The sequence below is a fragment of the Hibiscus syriacus genome, unplaced genomic scaffold, assembly GCF_006381635.1.
Source record: "Hibiscus syriacus cultivar Baekdansim isolate YM2019G1 unplaced genomic scaffold, ASM638163v2 tig00110332_pilon, whole genome shotgun sequence".
NCBI classification, from domain to species: domain Eukaryota; kingdom Viridiplantae; phylum Streptophyta; class Magnoliopsida; order Malvales; family Malvaceae; genus Hibiscus; species Hibiscus syriacus.
The window spans coordinates 6,993,114-7,014,304 of NW_024062688.1; the positions used below are offsets into that span (position 1 = coordinate 6,993,114).

Consider the following 21,191-nt stretch of genomic DNA (forward strand, 5'->3'; position numbering starts at 1 on the left):
AGGGACATATGAATGGGCTCAAATAGATTGCTGGTTTTGACTAGTTGAAACTTGTTACGAGTTCTAGACATATTGATACCAAAACCTAATATCGATACATACCGACAAAGGTAGCCCGACGATGTCCAATGATGGTTGCATCAATATTTCCCTTGGATAACAAAGGCGTCTAAGTTAATCTGGCCAGTTAACGTAAAGGCAACTCAACACATTCAACTAAGGATAAAGGCATCTTCACTGTGATGGCAGAGTGAAAGTGCCTCATTGCCATGACATCATGATAGAGGTTGCAAACATTCCTTGTGAAACATTAATGTGTAGTGTGGAGGATGTACCTTTAGATGATTTTAGTTTTCAAATAGAGAAAAAAGAACTCTATTTACATATGATTAGGGGTGCTTACCACACCATAAGGTACAATATAAATAAAATTTATTTTGGTACTGTATGAAAACTTACTCGGATATATGTCAAGGACATACTTTCCTTTATTGGCGACCGATAACGGTTCTTGAAGTTACCAGAATAGAGGAATAACTCTGGTGTTTGTGCACCTTAAAGATGTTGTAGCATTAATATGTAGTAAGGGATAGTTTCCCCCAATATACTAGTTTTTTATATAGTATCAGATCAAACTTTCAATTCAAAAGTTTTATTCGATGAATTCATCTTTCTCGTAAGAAATCTTTTTTTGGATCTCATCAGTCTTTTTGAGGACATCATCATTATTACCTGTACGTATTACCTGTCACAAGCTCGAGAGCGACATTAGTAAATTTTTAAGCATGTTAATTTTATGAACTTATATGAGATATTTGAGCAGGTTATAAGATGTTTCATCTCGGTTGATTCTTTTTTGGCCGGAGGTGTTCCATGCTGACCACACAAATTATTGGTGAGAAAAAGTTGGATGAGTCGGCAATAGGTGATTCTCCCTCTTCTAATTTGAACAGATAGTCATAGCCGATAAATTTACAATAGATGGAAGGTTGAAGATGATAAATGAGTTTTCCTATCTCTTGATAGGGAGAGGAAAAAGTAGAAGAAAAAGGTCCATTTCTACATATCATAGCGACTTACACATTCCGTTTCTGATCATTGTCCATTAGTACTAAACACGAGCACAGCGAATAATTTCAATAGGAGATGGCATTTTAAATTCCAAGCGTCATGGCTGTTGGAAGATTCATGTTCTAATGAAGTCACAAGGTTGTGGTCGGTGGCAAGAGGTACGGTACCAGAAAAATTCAATTCAATGAGCCAGGGACTTGAAAAGTGGTTCAAAGAACTATGCAAAAGGAAAAGAATGACTTCGACTGAACTTAAGAGAAAATTAGAGGACCTCGTGGATCTAACACCAACAGATGAAGTTTTGGGTGAAATTATGTTATGGATACAAAGATGTTGCTGAACATGGAGGCGGATAAGACAGATACACTGGGAACAACGGGCTCGAGTAAATTGGTTGAAGCATGGCAACAACAATACAGCTTTCTTTCATCGCTTCGCAACAAGTCAGCAAAGGAGAAATAAAATTACTGTTCGGGAATCAGAGGAAAGCGACGTAGTGGATAATGAAATTGGGATGGGGTTAATAACAAAAGAATATTTCCAGCATTTGTTCAGCTCAACTAATTCAGTAATAGATGACACTATACTGGAGGGGATACAATCAAGTGTTACAGAGGAAATTAAGGAATACTTGAATTGTCCTTTTACAAAAGAAGATGTGACAAAGGCTGTACAAGCGTTATGCCCTATGAAGGCAGCAGGGGACGATGGTCTAGGAACAATATTTTACCAGAGGTTCTGGCATTTAATTGGCTTGGAGGTATCAAAAATTTTGTATAGATCTCATTCAGGGACGAACAGATATGGAAGCGATAAATCATACACATATTGTTCTTATACCAAAAGTGTCAAATCCAAGGAACATGAGCCAGTTTCGGCCGATTAGCCTTTGTAACGTGCTTTACAAAATTGTTTCAAAAACGTTGGTTCAAAGGATGCAGGCCTCCCTAGATGTGTGTCTCTATGAAGCACAGAGCGCGTTCGTTCTGGGACGGCTGATCACAAATAATATCATAACCGCTTCTGAGTTGTTACATTCTTTTGTGAATAAGAGAGAAGGAATACGTGGTTATTTCGCACTCAAGTTAGACATTAGCAAGGCGTATGACAGGGTTGAATGGAATTTTTAATGGATTGTAATGATGAAAATGGGATATCCTCCAACCTGAATTCATGTGATAAAACAATGTGTCGACGACGTTGGTCAACGACGAAAAACGTTGGTCAAAAGACTACATTGAATTATTTTTCAAGTTGAGGGCCACATTGATCCAAAAAAAAACGATAGGGGATGACATGGCATTTTCGTTCCGTGAAGGGCGATGACGTAACTCCCTCACAAAAACAGAAGCCTTTTTGCCTTCTATAAAATGTGTTATAATCTAATCATCAAGATTAAATCAAAATAAAAAAATTATGTATAATTGCACAATCAAAGTTAACGCTTGGTTGGTTTTTTTAAGGGCGCAAAGGGAATAAGATAAGGAGATCCGCTTTCCCCTATTTTATTTGTTCTGGCTATGAATGTGCTTTCTAATATTCTCAATAACGCTGCTTCCAGAGGGATTTTTTCATTCCATCCAAAATGCAAGAAAATAGAACTCACCCACTTGTCATTTGCTGATGACTTATTAATTTTCTGCAAAGGAAACCTTCATTCTGTTTTGGGTGTCATTTCTGTTTTGGACTGTTTTTATAAATATTCAGGGTTGAAGCTCAACGCAGGTAAATGTGAGATCTTCACTGCTGGTGTTTCGGCTCATAATCTTGACTCTATCATCAGCTATACTGGTTTCAAACAAGGTAGGCTGCCTGTTAGATACCTGGGGGTACCTCTTGTCACCAGAAAGCTTACCGATAAAGATTGCCAAGCTCTGCTAGACAACATCAAGAGCAGACTTCACCAATGGTCTAAGAAGAAATTGAGTTATGCAGGAAGGGCTGAGCTTATTAAGACGGTTCTCTACAGCATTGCTAATTATTGGTGTAGACAACTAGTTTTACCACAATCCATTATCAAGAAGATTGAGCAATTATGCTCTAGATTTTTCTGGAAAGGATCAGACACTTCCGCTGTCGGTGCAAGGGTGAGTTGGGTGAAAATTTGCAAACCGAAATCAGAAGGAGGCTTGGGATTAAAGGATATCAAGTCCTGGAACAACGCCTGCCTAATTTTTCTGATCAGGAAATTACTAGTGAGGGAGGGTTCTCTATGGATAGCATGGCTTCATAACTACATAATTAGGCAGCATGATTTTTGGACCATGGAAGAACCACAAACTGCTAGCTGGAGTTTCAAGCAAATGGTGAAGCTCAGAAATGTCTCTCAAATAGTGCGTGTAACACACTAAAGAGATTTGGGAAGAAATCCGTCCTAGAGACACTAAAGTCGCATGGCATAAACTAGTCTGGTATCCTCTTCATGTCCCGAAGCATAGCATAATTTCATAGATGGTTATTTTGGACCGTCTACCCACCAAGGATAGAATGCAAAGACTTGGTATTATCACCAACGATCTTTGCATGTTCTGCTCGGAAGCAACAGAAAATAGGAACCACCTCTTTACCGAGTGTCCGAAGTCTGCTTCCATTTGGAAATCAATCCTTCAACTTTCTGGTTTGAACAGACAATTCTCGGACTGGACTAATTTGCTGGAATGGGCTACCTCTACATGGAAAGGTAAATCTCTGTTGTCTTGCATTCTAAAGATGTCGTGGAACGCCTTTAATTACACCATTTGGGAGGAACGAAATCGTAGGATATTTAAAGGAATTTGCAGAGCCGAAGCAGATATTATAAAAACTATTAAGGAGATGGTAAGAACTACTTTATGTAATAGAAACTTCAATAGATTTGATAGCAGAAACATAGCTTAATGTAATCATTGGGAAATAGCCTAGTTTTGCTGTAATCTGCTCCCTTTCTTGTTCCTTTGATTGAACTGTTTTTTGTAAGCAGTTTGCTGCTATTTTTGGGTAATAAAATCTTGATTTATCCAACAACAAAAAAAAAAAAAAGTTAAAGTTCATGTATTAGAGTGTTTGCTCTTCTTAAAAGCTATCCATAAGATTTCATACAAAAAAAATACCCAAAAGATACAATAATAACAATGAATTGTCAAAAAAATCTAAGAAAAAAAATGAAACTATAATTTGAACTCACAAAAGCAGTCAGATAAAGCAGACCCTCGTCCCATGATGAAATCATCTTTGTGAGCTTTCCATAACGCTTCCATCAATGGCTTCCCTTCCAACCCTTGAGAAGTCAAATTGGCAAAAGCTCTTCTACTTAAGAAAAGTGTTTTGTACAGTCCCTTGAAAGCTCGCATCGCCGCCACCATCTTATCCATGTTTCCAAAGTATGTAGCCATGTACGAATCGCTGTTTATCGATACGAAATAATCTAAGGCAGCTTTTGTGTTTCCATGCATGGTTCCGAAATCCTCACTGCTAAGAAGAGCAGATTTGGTAATTACATTGGTATAAATAGATGTTAAGCCTTCTATCTCCATTAGTCCATCCCCAGCTGCAAGGTAAATGTTTGTGCTTGTGGGTATCGATAATGCTTGAAGTATAAAGGCTGTCTCATTCGGTGTGAGCGGACATTTTCCTCTATTCCTCCAAATCCGAGCTGCTTCTCCTGTCCACGGCTTTCTATCATCTCCACGTGCAGCTTGAATGGCTTTCATCGAGGTAGATGAAAGGCCTGAGTACTGACATTGGCTATAAGCTACCATGTCTGGTTCAAATCGAAGGTGGAGGGAAAGGAAAGGTTTCGGTATGGCTTCCAGAAGCTCGTTGGCTTTCTTCTCCAAGGATTCAGTCAGCCTTAATGCACTGTAACAGGCTTGACAATGTGCAGCCTTTGCATACTTTGGATACCTATAAAATGTCAAAACAAGAATGTAAATATACTCTTCATCAACGCCATATTCTACATAGAGTCAGAAATTCAGAAACAGAAAAGTAATACCGGTCCCTTCTTTGGCTCATTGCTGGTGTGATAGAGATGTAATGATATTTCAACAAGGATGGAAGAACACTTTCGATGTAATCAAATTGACCTTTCCGTTTACTACAATCTACTCGATAGGGTTCTTTTGATGATATCTCAGGCGGCAATTCTTTAACAACTTTGACAAAACCATTCATCTTGTTTATGAAGTAATCGACATCGAATACATCTGTAAAGCCGCTGGAGATGAATGGAATGAATTGTAAAGATTTTATCTACTTATAAATGGCAACATAAACACACTAGGATACCTTTAGGCACTGTACCATAGGAAACGTTTTAGCTACATTTATCAGATAATAATTAAATTATGTGTAATAATAAACAAAAGAACATGTTAACATATACTAGAGTCATGATTGGAATAACTATGAAAGCATTACTAATAAATTTCTAGTGACAATCGTTCATAATCCACATATTTAAACAGGAAAAAGAAAACAGACGGAACATATCCTAATGTTTTAATTAACACAGGTAGGGAAGCTTACAGATCTTTACGACGGAACAACAAAGCTCAAACTGTATTCTTCTCCAGTTAACAGTGCAGAACTTCAGGAATTCAGAGTCAAGCAACATGTGAGATACTAATAAGTTCATCTCTTGGCAACTATCGGCATACTCTCGAAGGAGAATGATTCTAGCATTTATCAAACTTATAAACATGAATTTGAGAAAGGAAAAGTACTGATGATATCAACGTGAGATAGGACCAGCTTTAGCTTTTGTAGGATAAGAATCATGGCTACTAACAGTAAACCCCATGGTTACCATGACAGTTACTCAGATGTGTTGGTTTTCATTTTGCACTCATTTATCTTTTCAGTATAATCTCAACTTCAATAAGAAGATCTACAATTATTAGAAAGTAGAATTGTATCACTGGGTATTCACTACAAGCACTATAAAGTATAATATTACCTACATCTCTATTGCCTTAACATTTTTGAAACTGTTCAGAAATTCAGAATCACAGGTTCCATCAAATTTCTTTTCCTTTCTATGATGTGTGATCAACATCAGCAATGCCAAAAAGAACATACTAGTAATTTATGTTATCACAAGTAGAAAATACCCATGAGAACTCGAAGAGGCATAAACTACCTTGACTCATTCCAATATGCAGCCACTTCAAACTTCGGCAGCACCAAAGTAGCATTCAGTACACGTGCAATACCAACACCATCGCAGAACTGCCCTCACCAAGAAAAATATCTGATTCTTAGACCAAATTAAGTTTATTTTGTAAATAACATAAAAGAGCTACCACAGCTTTGCACTCACATCTCTTCTTATCTGATTGAGGCCACCATAGCAATCAACACGGATATACCCATTACTCTTGGATGGTAGAGCTGCACCATTACAATAACAACAAAGAAGAAGAAGAAAAAAAAATGCAAATGTCTGCAATTATTGCCAATTAAGAACAAAAAATGGACTCAGAATATTGAAATTTAAACATAAGTCTTTAACCTAATCCAAACCCCACTTCCCATTCTTTTAAAAACATCAACATAACTTCCCAAACTAAACCTATAATCCTACCAAATCTACATCAAACAAATCGAAGAACAAAAAAAAGAGCTTAAAAAACCCAGATCCCAGATGCCAAAATTTACTGCACTTCTTCCTCCCTGGCAGCTAACTGTACCGAAGCAGGCAATAAAGCTAATAATGCAAGAATAATAAAAGCCAAACAATAAACAAATAGATAAAATACTAACGAGTCAACTGGGATTGAAGCCACCAATTGCAAGGTCTCCATTCCACAATTCTCTTGAAATTCCATATCTCCGATTTGGCACTGCAATTTCCCCAAATAAACAGAGGTTTACAATAAATTGATCATAAATAGTGAAAATGAGATCTGTAGATAGAGAATGGATTAGAAACCTGCTGGAAGAATTTGAAGGAACAATCGGCCGTGAAGGAGAAAGCAAAACAATGGCCAAGAATAAGGAAAGTGTCGAGATGATAATAAACAATGGCTTCACCCTCATTTCATGCAGCAAAATAAATAAAAAAATGAGTAAATTTGACTATGACTTTTAGATCAGATTTAAATGATTTTTTTCCTTCTTTAAACTGCAAATGTCGATCGAAAGAGAACAGAAATAGAAAAAATTTACAGGGTTTTGAAAATTTTAGGAAAAATTTGAACTTTAGATCTTTGGCTGGCTGTTGGGTTAATATAAGTGATTGTCAGAAGGATTTTTGTTGGAATTGGACCGGGGCTGAGATTTTAGAACACCCGTATCAAACTTGACGGCGGAGATAAAACCAACTTTTAGCCCCGACAAATCATTTTCATTTTGGGTTAAGTTTGTAAATAATTTTTCAATTATAAGGTATTATTTTATTTAATCTTTAATTATTAAAAGTTAAATTAGTTCTTTGGTTAAAGTACATAATTTTGTTGGTTTCTAATTATTAAAATTTATAAAATATTCGTTTGAATGTTGTAAATTCGTCTATTTCATTGTAAAATTGATAATTTTTTGAGCTGGATGTTAGCATATTAATTGTGATATGATAAAATTTAATTTTAAAACTGTTTAAACTGTATTTTGTGGATTGACTCCTCGTTTATGTTATGTCATCAAGGTAGTTATTAAAATATTAAGTTGTCGAGTCAATATTTGAAAGCAACGACAATACTAATAGACGTCATTAAAATATGATTTTATCATATCTTAGTCAACATGATAATGTCCAACTTAGACAATAATCAAATTTTTAACGAAAAAGACAAGTTTGGAACATATGAATAGTCGGGTGACCATTTTATAATTTTTAGTAGTCGAAGGATTCAACAAAGTGGTGTCCTATAATTAGGAATATTTTATATATTTTAATAGGTGAGAGACTTAATAAAATAACATACTATAATGGATGACTATTTTATAAATTTTAATATTAAATAACTCAACAAAACAACATCTTATAATATTTGTATACTTTACTTTTTTTTTATTTTTAGTTTTTTCTTCGTATGTGACGTTATTAAAATAATTTTAGAATATCACGTTATTAAAATAAAAAATAAAGTTAAGACTTAATATAAATATGGAAAATCCAATAACTAAATTAAAAATTATTTAATTTAAGAACTAAATTTTAATTTATTGACAAAATGACATTTGAAGTCTCTGTTTCAAAAGAATCAATGTAGTCATTATCTTACTTTTGGATAAATGTTGTCTTCCAACTCGAAAAAAGAATTCAATGTTATTATTTGACCAACGGTTTTCGTTAAGAGTAACAATTCCGTTAATTTCAGCTGTTATAAATTGGTTAAATTACACATCCATCAGTCAACTATTTTCTTCTTTTCTATTTTGGCCACTAAATTCTAAAAGTTTTTAATTTCATAAATCCTAGAGAATTCAGGGACTAAGGCTGTAGTTAACACGTTTACCCCCATTTCTCTAACTTCTTCCCTCTCCTTCTCGCCGCCGTAGCGAGCCAAGTTCAACAGAGCCGCCATTGATCCTTCAATCTATGAACCCCAAATCACCATACTCATTCACTACACAAATGGAATGTTGATGTTGGAGAAGGTTCTTGCTATTTGTATGCAAGTAAAGCTGCTGCTTTGTGCCTTTGTCTGTTACAGATGATGGAATTCAAGGTCTGGGTTGTGCTGAAAAAAATTACCTTTCATTGATGATGATCTTGTTTTTGCTATGTTTGATATTATCTTTGTCATGATTTCGAAATTAAGCTTGAGGAGGACAGCAGTGGGCTACCTCCAAATGTAACGCAATTCTTCTTTCCCATTTTCTGTATAATGAGAATTTTAAGTTTTATCACTATTTCACAACTAGTGCTGGTTTAGACGGTCTGTTTGTGTGGTTTGCCTGCAAATTGTTCTTACTTATTCACTACGATGTAGTATAAACTCTTTGTGTTGTTTTATTCAAAACATAACTCCAATTCAAAGTGTTAGCCTAATACAAAAAGACTCATAATAGGTGCTGATTAAAAAATGAAGCCTAATTTCTACCTTCCAGCTTTCATGGCATTGAGTTACAACCGTAGTTCCATTCATTCATTCTTGTTCCTCAAACAGTGTAGTGCTGTTGGATGGTGTCAATGTCCAGTCCTTTGAGTTTCACAACAGATTCAACGTGTCCTTTCAGTGTATGAAGCTCCCTCAACCTATTAAAACCACAAACAATGTTATTTACATTCTTCATGTTCTTCATGTAATTGATTGATTATTCTGGGTAATGGTTATCACCTTGCTGCTTCGGCACGCTTCCTGGCTTGCTCAGCAAGATCAGAGAGTTCTTTGTAGTTGCTCTTCTCTGCAATTTCAGGAGCTGTCAAGCCATGCAGTGTGCGTTGAGCCAATGCCCATTGTGCTTCCCTCTCTCCTCTTCCACAATCCTTCTTTGTTGTGAAGGCAGTCTACCCATTCGAATGCGATATTAACGAATCGATAAGATCATGTTTAAAGATTGAAACTATGACTTCTTATCATTGAGATTAGATGATACCTTGTTTTGAATCAGATTATCCCATGCTTTTCCTGTCATGGCATAGCGGATCAAGAACTTGATCACATCAAGTGGGAAGTAAGTGACTAAACTGTAGAGCCAGATTACACCAGCCCAACCCCATCCTATTCCTTTGATTCTTGCGAATTCCCAGTTTGCATAAACTGCAATTACTGTTGCCACCTACCAAGTTGAACCAAAAGTTCATGACAAATAGGAGAATTATATTCTATCGAATTGAAGTGGAGTCTTTGGTTGTTTTAGGGAACTCACTAGTTGTGCCAGAAGAAAGACGATCACCAGCAGGAAACCGGGACGTTCAATGAAAGACCAGCTCCGAGAACGAGTGACGAAGATGAGTGCTTGACTCACAATGCTCACTTGGAGGTAAACCTTTGATGTAAGCTCGTCTTTATTGTATCTAATGTGTTTCACCCCAAACTTATCATGCAATTTGTTATCAGCCTTTAGTTGTGCTTTGTACTATGGGTTTTAAGGAGGAGATAAAGGATTTTTGCATACCGAAAAGAAGTTCGAGTCATTAGCAGCCAGAAGAAAACAACAGTCATGCAAGCTAGGTAGGTGTCGAGGACAATGCCAGTGCTGAAAATCTCCTTGAGCTTCCATGAGTCAGGCACAGGAGATGGCTTAACCCTGTCCTTGGAAATGGTCATGATTGTTCCATCATTGAGTATGGCTATTATCAAAACCATGAAAGACGAGAAATCAAATTTCCAGATAAGAGCGAGGAGCATAAATCCCAGAACGATTCGAATAGTAATGGAGACAGCATAGATGGTGTAGCTTTTCATTCTCTGGAAAATTACTCTACTTGTCAGAACAGCACTCACAATCACACTTAGACCTGGTTCTGTTAATACTATATCCAATTCACTTCGAGCTGCATCGGTTCGGTTGCATCATCAACTGCAATCCTGGTATCAGCCTTCTTAAGTGCTGGTGCATCATTCACACCGTCTCCTGTCATGCCGCATATGTGTTTCCTTTGTTGCAGCCTCTTCACAATCTCGTACTTGCGCACTGATTGGTAGCCATTAGGTAAGACAACAGTGACAGTTTTTTTAAAAGCATTCAAATTAATACCGAAAGGTGTTGAATCAACTTACCAGGGAAAACTCCAGCAAAGCCATCAGCCTTCTCGATAAGCTCATCGACGCCAATTGTATCTAATGCATCACCCTTATTTTCGCCAAGGAGAGCAGATGACGGATATATGTTGGTTCCCATGCCAAGCCGGCGACCAGTTTCCTTTCCAATGGCCAGTTGATCACCAGTGATCATCTTGACATTGACACCAAGACTTAGAGCACGGCGAATTGTCTCCACCCTATCATGCCTTGGGGGATCAAATAGAGGCAATAAACCCACAAATTGCCATGGATCTCCTTTCCCATCCTTGGTTTTCTCAGGCACTGTTGGAATGGTGTTATGCGAAGAAAGCAGTATTTCTGGAAACTTGCTTTTCATTGCTGAATTACAGTCAATTTATACATTGTGTGCAGCTGTAGCTAACTGATTCACTAACAGTTTTGCTAACAGACTGCTAACTAACTAACAACTGACCCATTTAGCTAATGCCACGTGTATAGTACAGTTACAGTCGGTTATAGATGGCTAAGAGAAGATTTGTTTCTGCTGATGACTTGCTTCTGCTGCTTCTGCTGGACTGCCAACATTCTCCCTACCTCTTCTCGCCTTCTTGTTAAAAAACACAAGCGCACACTTTGGACCGGAATTCCTCAAAACCAGCTCGAGCAAGCGGCTTGGTGAATCCATCAGTAGTTTGGTGCATCGCAGGAACATAGCTTACACACAGCTGGCCAACTGCTACTTTCTCACGAACAAAATGAATGTCCAGGTCCACGTGCTTGGACTGTGCATGGTAGACGGGATTAGCACTCAAAGCCACTGCACTGGTGTTATCGCACCAGACAACCGGTTCACGATCCTGCTGGATTCCGAGATCAGTTAGGAGCGCACTTATCCATGCTATATCGGCTGCTGCGTTCGCTACACTTTTATATTCAGCTTCCATAGTGGATCGAGAAACTTTCCTTTGTTTCTTAGAGCACCAGGTAACCAAACATTTACCTAGGAAAACTCCATACCCGGTTATTGACCTTCGATCATCGATGCTGGCTCCCCAGTCCGCATCAGCGAAGGCAACCACATTCAATCTGCTGTCAACAGGTGAAAATAACAAGCCAAAGTTCAATGTTGCACCTAGGTACCGAAGTATCCTTTTTACTGCAACATAATGTGCTTCTCGTGGAGCTTGCATAAATTGGGCAACTTGAGCCACACTAAACGATATGTCTGGTCGTGTATGACAGACATATAACAGTGATCCCACTATACTTCTATAGTCACTAGCATTGCTTAGAAGCTCACCTGCTTCATGAGAAAGTTTGGGCGACACCACCATAGGTGTGGCACATCCAGTAGCTGTCGACATCCCTGTTTTTTCCAATAGTTCAAGCACATACTTCTTCTGGCTCAAGAAGAGTGAACCATTGTTACGTTTGACTTCATTGCCCAGGAAGAAGCTCAATTCACCCAGGTCCTTAAGTGAAAAACGTTCTTGTAGCATGGTTACGGCTTCTTGAATTAAGTTAGATGACTGACCAGTGACAACTATGTCATCTACGTATACCAATATATAAACTTGTCCTTCATGAGAATTCTTTACAAACAACGATGGATCAGCTCGAGAAGCAGTGAACCCCATTTGTAAAAGGTTATCTTTGAGTTTCTCATGCCAGTTACGAGGAGCTTGTCGAAGACCGTATAGTGCCTTATGAAGTTTGCAAACGAGAGGCTTGCCATCCTCATCAAATTGCTCAAAACTAGGAGGTTGATGCATGTAAACATCCTCACTGAGATCTCCATTAAGAAACGTGTTGTTTACATCAACGTGTCGAAGCTCCCATCCTCTGGAAACAACAACTGCGAGGACCGTATTGAACATTGAGAAACGAATTACTGGGCTGAATGTGTCTCAAAAATCATACCCAGGAGTCTGAGAGAACCCCTTAGCAACTAGTCGAGCCTTATATCGAAGAACAATTCCATCTGTATTTCGTTTGATGCGAAAGATCCATTTGCATCCGACTGCAGTTTTTCCTTCTGGTAGTGTAACGAGTGACCAAGTACTATTTTTTTGTAATGCATTATACTCTTCATGTACAACCACAGTCCAATGAGGGGATCGAAGTGCTGCTATTATCGTGGTCGGGATATCATCATCCTCAGCAGCCAAGAAAACTTTGGGTTTGAAGACACCACACCTACTACGCGTCATCATAGGATGAATTTGCCGGAATTGGCGCCAGCAGTGGCAGGCTCACCAGTGTTGGTGTCATAGTTTAATGCAGACTCAGCGCCAACAGTATCGGAACACCATCTGTGTGTTCATGAACACTATGATCATGATCAGTGGTAGCAGTCATACCATTGGATTCAGTAGATTCAACATTTCCCGATACAGAGTTGTTTGAAGTGCCTTCAGACTCGCTGTTCACAGTAGCTTGTATTGCACTGCTTGGGTTATCACGTGTGTTTGAAGGCCTTGTACTCCTTAAGCCTGCAACAACGCGAAGAGGCTGGGATGACCAAGTGCCTGAGTTTGTAGGCACACAGGAGTTGTATTTTTCTCGGCCTGCAAAAGGAAATACAAATTCATTAAACACAACGTGTCTGTAAACATAAACTCTTCCATCAGACGCCAAGCACTGAAATCCTTTGTGTCGAGGGCTGATTCCCAGGTAGACGCAGGATTGAGATCTGAAGGAGAGTTTGTTCTTTTGAAATGGTCTGAGATGAGGAAAGCATTGACAACCGAAGACTCTCATCATGGAGTAGTCTGGTTTCTTTTTATATAGCTTCTCAAAGGGAGATATCCCATGTAGAACTTTATTAGGGAGCCTATTTATCAAGTGAACTGCTGAAATAACAGCATAGGACCAGTATTTTATTGGTAGTGATGCTTGGGCTAGCAAGACAAGTGCTAGCTCAATGACATGTCGATGCTTTCTTTCAACGGCCCCGTTTTGCTCAGAGGTGTGTGGGCATGTCAAGCGATGTGAGATTCCTTCACTCGCCAATACACGTGATAGAGATCGAAATTCACCTCCCCAATCAGTTTATAGGGCTTTAATTGAAGTACCAAACTGATTTGCTACAATCTTTTGAAACATTCGAAATGCCAGCACTACTTCATCCTTACTTTTTAACAAATAAATCCAAGTGTGCCTTGTGAACGCATCTACAAATGAAACATAAAAGCGACATCCATTTGATTTCTCATGAGGGGGTCCCCATAAATTCGAGTATACAAGATCAAAGAGATCATTGACTGAAGTATATGAATCAACAAATGGTAGCCTATGGCTTTTTCCCATATGACAGGCTACACAAAGCTTATTTACATTGGAATGCACCTTGATACCTATTTCATTAGCTAGTTTAACTAATGTGTCAGCTGCTGGGTGACCAAGGCGCCTATGCCAGAGGTCTTCTGTCGAGTGGGAAGTTGAGCAGCTATTAACTTCTACGAGATTAACTCCTAACGAACTATTGTCCATAGTGAACGAGTATAAGCCTTCATGTTGCTTTCCTTGAAGTAGAATGGCACCGGTTGCTTCATCACGCACACAACAACTCTTTGCATGAAATTCTAAGAACACGTTGTTGTCCCTAGCAAGCTTAGAAACGGAGATTAAGTTCTTAGTTATTTGTGGAAAATGCAGCAAATCCTTGAGAAACAACATGCGTGAAGAGGTATTTATATGAGAGTGACCAACCAGGTTAACATCGAGTGGCATGCCATTTCCAACAAGAAGCTTACCTGGACCAATAAATTCTGTTGAACTCAAGACATTATTAGAGTCTGCGGTCACATGGTGTGTGGCACCAGTGTCTACCACCCAGCGATCCGACATGGATGAGGTATTTGCTTGTGGTTGAACGGCTAAAGATGAGGCAGACTTACGTTTGGCGCAACATTCACATCCAGTATCAGAGGGTGAATTGTATGTTGAAGAAGCTGGTCGACGGTCTGACTGATTGGATCCACGAGTTGATGCAGTTACACATGAAAAATCCTCATCAAATCTGTGCCAACACCGATCTACAAGGTGGCCTATTTTTCCACAGAGTTGACATTGCATTTTTGATTTACCACGGCCTCTACCACCTGTTTGAGCTCCAGACCTTGAATCATAACCTGAGTTGGAACTTACTGAGTTGCGAATTTCCCCTTGAGCAACATTTATATTCATTGGTAAGGTTTCCAATTGATCTTCAAAACTGGCGAGTTGTGTTTCTGCATCAAGAAGCATGGTGTAGATGCTATCCAAGGATAAAGACTCTCTCATTGAGGTTATAACAGCCATGAAGGGCTGGTATTCCCGTGGAAGGCCTTTGAGAATGCTTGCAATGTGCTCGACTTTAGGTATTGCACTGCCGCAAGAGGCTAAGGCATCACAAACCTCCTTCACCCGAGTAAGGTATGTACGCATAGAGTCACCTCCTTTCTTTAGGGACTGAAGTTTATAGTGAAGACTCATCACTGCCGTAGTGGAGCGATTGGCGAAAAACTGAAGAACAGTGTTCCATACGGCTGTCGCAGTTTCAGCTCCAACAAACTGAGGAAGAAGATTATTGCTAATCGTTGATAGTAACCAGGAGGCGATAGCACTATCCTGTGCTATAAACTCTTCATAGGCTTCATTGACTCGTGTTATGCCATCATCATCGACAGTCGTTTCAGCTGGAGTTGCCACAGCACCGGTGAGGAATCTTTCTAAACGATGGCTCCGAATTGTAAGCAGAATTTGTTGTTTCCAAAGCAGAAAGTTCATCTCATCAAGAATGATATTTACTTTCTTGTGAGTGAACGACTTTGCATTGGCTGGAAACTCCATTGAAGGAAAACTTTAAGCAGCGTGGAGGAAGATCCCAAGATCTTTGGCGAGAGATACCATGCTGGAATGGTGCTATGCGAAGAAAGCAGTATTTCTGGAAACTTGCTTTTCATTGCTGAATTACATTCAATTTATACATTGTGTGCAGCTGTAGCTAACTGATTCACTATCAGTTTTGCTAACAGACTGCTAACTAACTAACAACTGACCCATTTAGCTAATGCCACGTGTATAGTACAGTTACAGTCGGTTATAGCTGGCTAAGAGAAGATTTGTTTCTGCTGATGACTTGCTTCTGCTGGACTGCCAACAGGCACATTCTACAATATCAGACTTCATTCCACAATAAGCTTTTCTTTCCAATTACTTGATAATTCAAATATAGTTGGAGAATGTGGCACAGAAAGTTACTTGTTTTGCTACTGCAAGAGAACGAAGCCCTTGATCAGCATACTTAGTGATGATATCATGAGCTTTCTTCTTTGCGTCATCTTGGAGATTACATAATTCAATAATCTGATCAGAAAAAGCATCAACATTAGAAGAACTTAGTTGATAACAAAAGCTTTGGTACAATGGCAAGCAGATCCATTTACCTGTTCCGGAGCACCATTGCTGACTCTGTGCCAACTACCATCAGGCGTGATATATGTCATGGCTGTACGCTTGTCAACGGGGTTGAAGGGAAAGAAATGAACCTCCTTAATCCCAGCACTTGCCTGAAAAATAAATTTAGAAGTAAATTTTATGTTTACCGGTTATCATGTATATGATCCACTGGGATTCATTTTTGTCAATCTTAACTAACTCACCTCCTTGGGATCACCTACCATTCCAACAATACAAGCATCAATGGCATCTTGATTCTCGATCCTGAAAGCCCTTGCCGCAAATAGAATAACCATTTCCTTGTCAACATTGTCCATGAACACCTGAAATTTCACAAGATCATTATGTGATATGATTAATGCAACATCATATGTCTGTAATTTTTAAGTTTTAATTCAAGAACTAACCTCAACCATGCTCTTGTCTACTGTAAGCTTGTTGAGAGTGAGTGTCCCAGTCTTATCACTGCAAAGTACGTCCATTCCATCCATTTCTTCAATTGCTGTCATTCTCTTAGTGATGGCTCCTTGTTGTGAAAGCCGGTGAGATCCGATGGCCATAGTTACTGATAAAACTGTTGGCATGGCTATCGGAATCCCTCCAATGAGGAGCACTAATAGATTGTCGATTCCATCTCTGTATGCATGGTGTTGGATTGGATACATCACAACAACCTCGATGATCATCCCTATTGCAATCGAGCATATGCAGAAGTTCCCAATTGCCGTCAGCACCTTATAAAAACAATCAACATCTATCTAACGTCATCAAGTACAAGTAAAAAACAACTCCAAGTTCCAAACTTGAAAAATACTTCCAAGTACTTTTAAATCTTCTTTACCTGCTGGAAGTGCCCTACGTTATTGGTGCTATCAACTAGGTGAGCAGCTTTTCCGAAGAAGGTGTGGACACTGGAGAAGACTTTTAAATACTTCCAAGTACTTTTAAATCTAACCTTGCTTTACAGTAGAACCAGAGAAGACTTCATCACCTGCATTCTTGTTTACCGGCAAAGACTCGAGGGTAAGGGCGGACTGATCAATCTTGAGTGAATCACCTTCGAGGAGACGTGCATCTGCAGGGACAATATCTCCCAACTTAATGCTGATGATGTCTCCTAGCACCAAAATCGCAGCTTCTTATTCGCTCCACTTTCCATCTCATAGGACCTTAAACAATTCAAACATGTAAGATTGGTTAGAGAGACCTTGTTTTCCCTTTTCTTGCGACCCGAGAAATCTCTATTTACAAGTTATTTGACCGATCAAAGTACTCTCTTCTGTTTCCCATAATCCACCAAGCAATTTGACTTCCCCCAGCTGGGAAATGATCTATATATTGATCTGAAACCAACACATTAACTCAAGTAGCAGACAAAAACCAATGAAAGATCCATGGAAGAGTATAGTCTATCATTTCAGCAGTACGGCAATTATTATTCGTAGTTCAAGCCATTTAGTGTAAATATATGGCATAATGGAGCATCTTAACTGCAGGCATGCATATCTTTACTATATCGGAATGTGTAACTTTCTAAGAACAAAATCTAGCAGCCTAGCTAGCACGCTTGAATTGACAATGATCCCTGAACCAGGCGTACGGCGTATATTCGATGCCATCTTTACTTGATAATAAACAGCTATATTACAAAATTACTCGAACGGTAAACAACTGTCCTTTCGGGTCATGTTATCATATACAATTATAGTATAAAAATGGATCAATAATCTTAATGGATTACAAAAGATATGTACAGCTTTCTTGTAGAATGAGAAGGCAGTATGCGGCTAAAAAGTAAAATTACGTAACCTAGCAATCAATCATTGCTGATCTTCATATCTGCAGAAGCAATTACTCAGATTTGAAGAAAAACATGAAACAATTTTTCAATAAATTTCTCACCAATCCATGAAGCACAAACCGCTGATCCCGCAATCACAAGGTCTGCCTTCATGGCAGATTTGAAGCTAAGATCTGCTCTATCTTCAATGACTTTGATCCTTCTCCTTGCAAGCTCGGACATCAGTCCTCCCTTCTTACTTAGAACAACAGCAGATACAGTGGCTCCACAGCTCAAAAGCTCTATTGCCAGCTCCATCATTGAAATGAGAACCCCTGTCACATGTTCTAGACCGCTTTTCAGGACTCCACTTCAACACTCTGTCCTCCAATGACCCAAATGGACCAACAAGTAACCCATAAGTGGAATTCTTTAGAAGAACTGTCTGTTGTTGTCTCTCGGCATCACCATTTTCGATGTACATTGTTTCCTTCGGTTCACCATGCATCTTTTGCAAACTAAACCTTGCTCTTTGACTTCTTTTCTTCCTGGATGCAATATCATTCCCTTTTGCCAAAATCACATTAAACTTTCCATCACTATGGACCAGGGGCTTATTAGTTCCATTTCTCACTGCTACCGAACTGTCATCATCAGCAAGCAGATCTCATTGTATGTTCCATTCAGAGACCACTAGCTTATTTCTTGGACAACCATTTAAACCAAAAAATTCCTCTTTTTTATGACTATAAGCTCACCAGGATTGTGCATAAAATCCAAGATATGGCCAAAATGCAATCAAAAGCAACAAGTACACTGAGCGGTAGCTCCTAAACCACTGAATGCCACCAGCACCATTTCTAGCTTCTCTTCTGGGAGTCCCGCTTGAAATCGATCTCCGTAATATAGGAGAGCTACTTTGAGTTAATCTTCCTGACAAACTGGAGTTAAAACCACCTTGCCTTAATGACGATGCTCCCTTGCTGACACTTTCCCCCATTAGTTGCTGGCTATAGTAAATTGTTGAGAAGCTAAACCAACAGGATATTATGTCCTAGCTCCAAATTCTCACAAGCACCTTCTTCTATAGCTCTCTAAACTTCAAACCTGCATTAATGGAGAAAATTCCAGGTTTAATATTCTTCAGACAACAGCATCATTATCTAATGCATGAAAAGTGAAAATTCTGGTTGCATCAATGTTATTTCTTGGATTCGGGTATGAGCAGCAAACAAGGTTAGTAAGTAGCCAATTAGAATATTCCAATCATTCAGAAAACCATATTCAGTAAATGTTAGTATTACTTTCATATATTTTCTCAGCAACCAAACAGGTCTTAGGGAACAAGAAAATGATGCAATTAATCCTCTGTTTTATCCATTTTGATGTCTGTTCTTGATTCATCTAAGTTTACATTTGAGAGAAGATATAAGCTGTAAAGAAAATATTAGAGAGAGGTAGTTAGTAGTTACAAAAATGGCTGGAACTGATCTTTTTCATTTGAACATATACGACTAACCAAATCATATTTCATGTAAAAGCATTCAATTAATTATTAAGTCGTTGTACTAACAAGATATCTAACAAGTCTTAATCACAAAATAATATCTTGAAATTTAAAATATGATTTCCATATTTTTAAAGTAAGCTATGTAAATAGGCATAGGACCAACTTACTCAAAACAATGGAAATGATAAAGGAAATGTCAAAAATTGTATAAACAAGTTTATCATCCACATTACCAACGAGATTGGTTCAAGTGGTAAGCAGATTGATATCGCTTAAGTAAGGTCTCAGGTTTGAGTCCTTGTGTATGTAGAAAATTTCCATTGAAAAATTCACTCACCAAAATCAAGTGTGTGACTCGGGTCGATCAAGATAAGTCAAGACGAAATATTTGTTCAACATTCACCTTTAGCTCCTTTCACTTTTGTCTACTTTTTGCATTTTAATATAAAGATATGATGAAAACTCTGATCGACAAAGGTTTTGGTGCCTTAGAAGGCTCAACAGATAGCTAATAGTGGGTTAATACAGTAATACATAGGGAAAGAATATTATAAACGTATTAAGTAAATGCTCCTTAATGATTTTGAGAAACTTGCTGTCTTTCGACTTGTGTTCTTATTAAGTGAAGGCTCAACAGCTCTCTAATTGTGGGTTTAATACATAAACTTGTGTTCTGTGATCTGATTTTATCATATTTCAATTAATAGGTTAGTGTTCAGTTCAAACGATCATCGTTCTTTTAACGGTAAAAGAATTTAGAACATATGAATAGTTCAGGGACTCAATAAAGAAACACCTTATAATTGAGGGACTATTTTATAATTTTTAATAGTTAAAAAAACTCAGTATATTTAAACGAACATTTGTGTACTCCCGCGCCAGAAAACTAAAGAGATCAACGCAGAATAACTTTCAAGTTTGTAGGCTTACTTGAATGTCGAGCATTCACCGTAAAAAGGAAGATTGCAACTTCGTAAAATGGAATCAGCCAATTTTTGATATTGTTTTCATATGCAATCATTGAATACTCTTTTTCTCGACCATTTAATTGATTGTTTTACTTAGTCAAGTGATGAAAAATTGTCAGTTATCAAATATGAACTTTAAGCTTTCAATTTCCCTATTTAATGGGAATAAATATAGCTGAAAAAAATTAGATTATGCAAATTATTTGGAAAATGATGTACATAGGAAGGATAAAATAATTTGTTCAGGATAATTCAATAAAGTTGTATATTCACTGGGATATATTTGAGTTGAGATGTACTTTTATAAATTGATTGATTATTTATTAATTTTTACCATATTAAAAAATGTCTTGATCAGACATTAATAACTCATGTCATTTCAAATGTAGTTGAAATAACTTCAGGGTGTGTTTGTTTGCCTGTAGTTGAAGTGTCCAAGTTAACAACTGAAGTGCGATGATTACAAGATATGGTAAGAGCTCCATTTTTATATGCTCAAGTTAAGCATTATTTCCTCTATATTTGAATATTTCAACTTAGTTTACTGAATGATAGGTGAATATTTGATGATAGAAACAAGTGATTGGTTCGAGAGGTTCCTCTAGTAATTGTATTATTGATCGAGTTTCAGTTGCATGTGTTAGTTTCAGTTCAGATTGTTAAATGTGTATACAAGTTAGTTGTGGTCAGTTGTAATTTGCATGTGCCATTAAGGTTAGATCTCTTTTACATTTAGAATCCGATCACTTAACGTTGCTCAATGTTTGCCAGCAATGGGAAACTAATCA

At 38.0% G+C, this 21,191-nt stretch overlaps 3 protein-coding genes and 1 pseudogene across 3 annotated transcripts; 2 read left to right on the forward strand and 2 right to left on the reverse strand.

The window, feature by feature from the left end:
- Positions 1–2,591: 2,591 nt before the first annotated feature.
- On the forward strand, positions 2,592–3,422 carry LOC120120046. Its single transcript, XM_039139800.1, has one exon. The coding sequence runs from the start codon at positions 2,592–2,594 to the stop codon at positions 3,420–3,422; it is 831 nt and encodes a 276-aa protein (XP_038995731.1).
- Positions 3,423–3,522: 100 nt separating this feature from the next.
- On the forward strand, positions 3,523–4,051 carry LOC120120047. The gene is made up of 2 exons (XM_039139801.1): positions 3,523–3,888; positions 4,031–4,051. Exons 1-2 carry the CDS (start codon positions 3,523–3,525, stop codon positions 4,049–4,051), a joined length of 387 nt encoding a protein of 128 aa, XP_038995732.1.
- A 30-nt stretch (positions 4,052–4,081) lies between these two features.
- LOC120119627 (O-fucosyltransferase 13-like) lies at positions 4,082–7,162 on the reverse strand. The gene is made up of 6 exons (XM_039139436.1): positions 6,983–7,162; positions 6,814–6,893; positions 6,371–6,441; positions 6,191–6,279; positions 5,045–5,266; positions 4,082–4,953 (listed from the first exon to the last, which is right to left on the reverse strand). Exons 1-6 carry the CDS (start codon positions 7,087–7,089, stop codon positions 4,218–4,220), a joined length of 1,305 nt encoding a protein of 434 aa, XP_038995367.1. The 5' UTR covers positions 7,090–7,162; the 3' UTR covers positions 4,082–4,217.
- Positions 7,163–9,153: 1,991 nt separating this feature from the next.
- LOC120119626 lies at positions 9,154–16,846 on the reverse strand (annotated as a pseudogene).
- Positions 16,847–21,191: the final 4,345 nt, after the last annotated feature.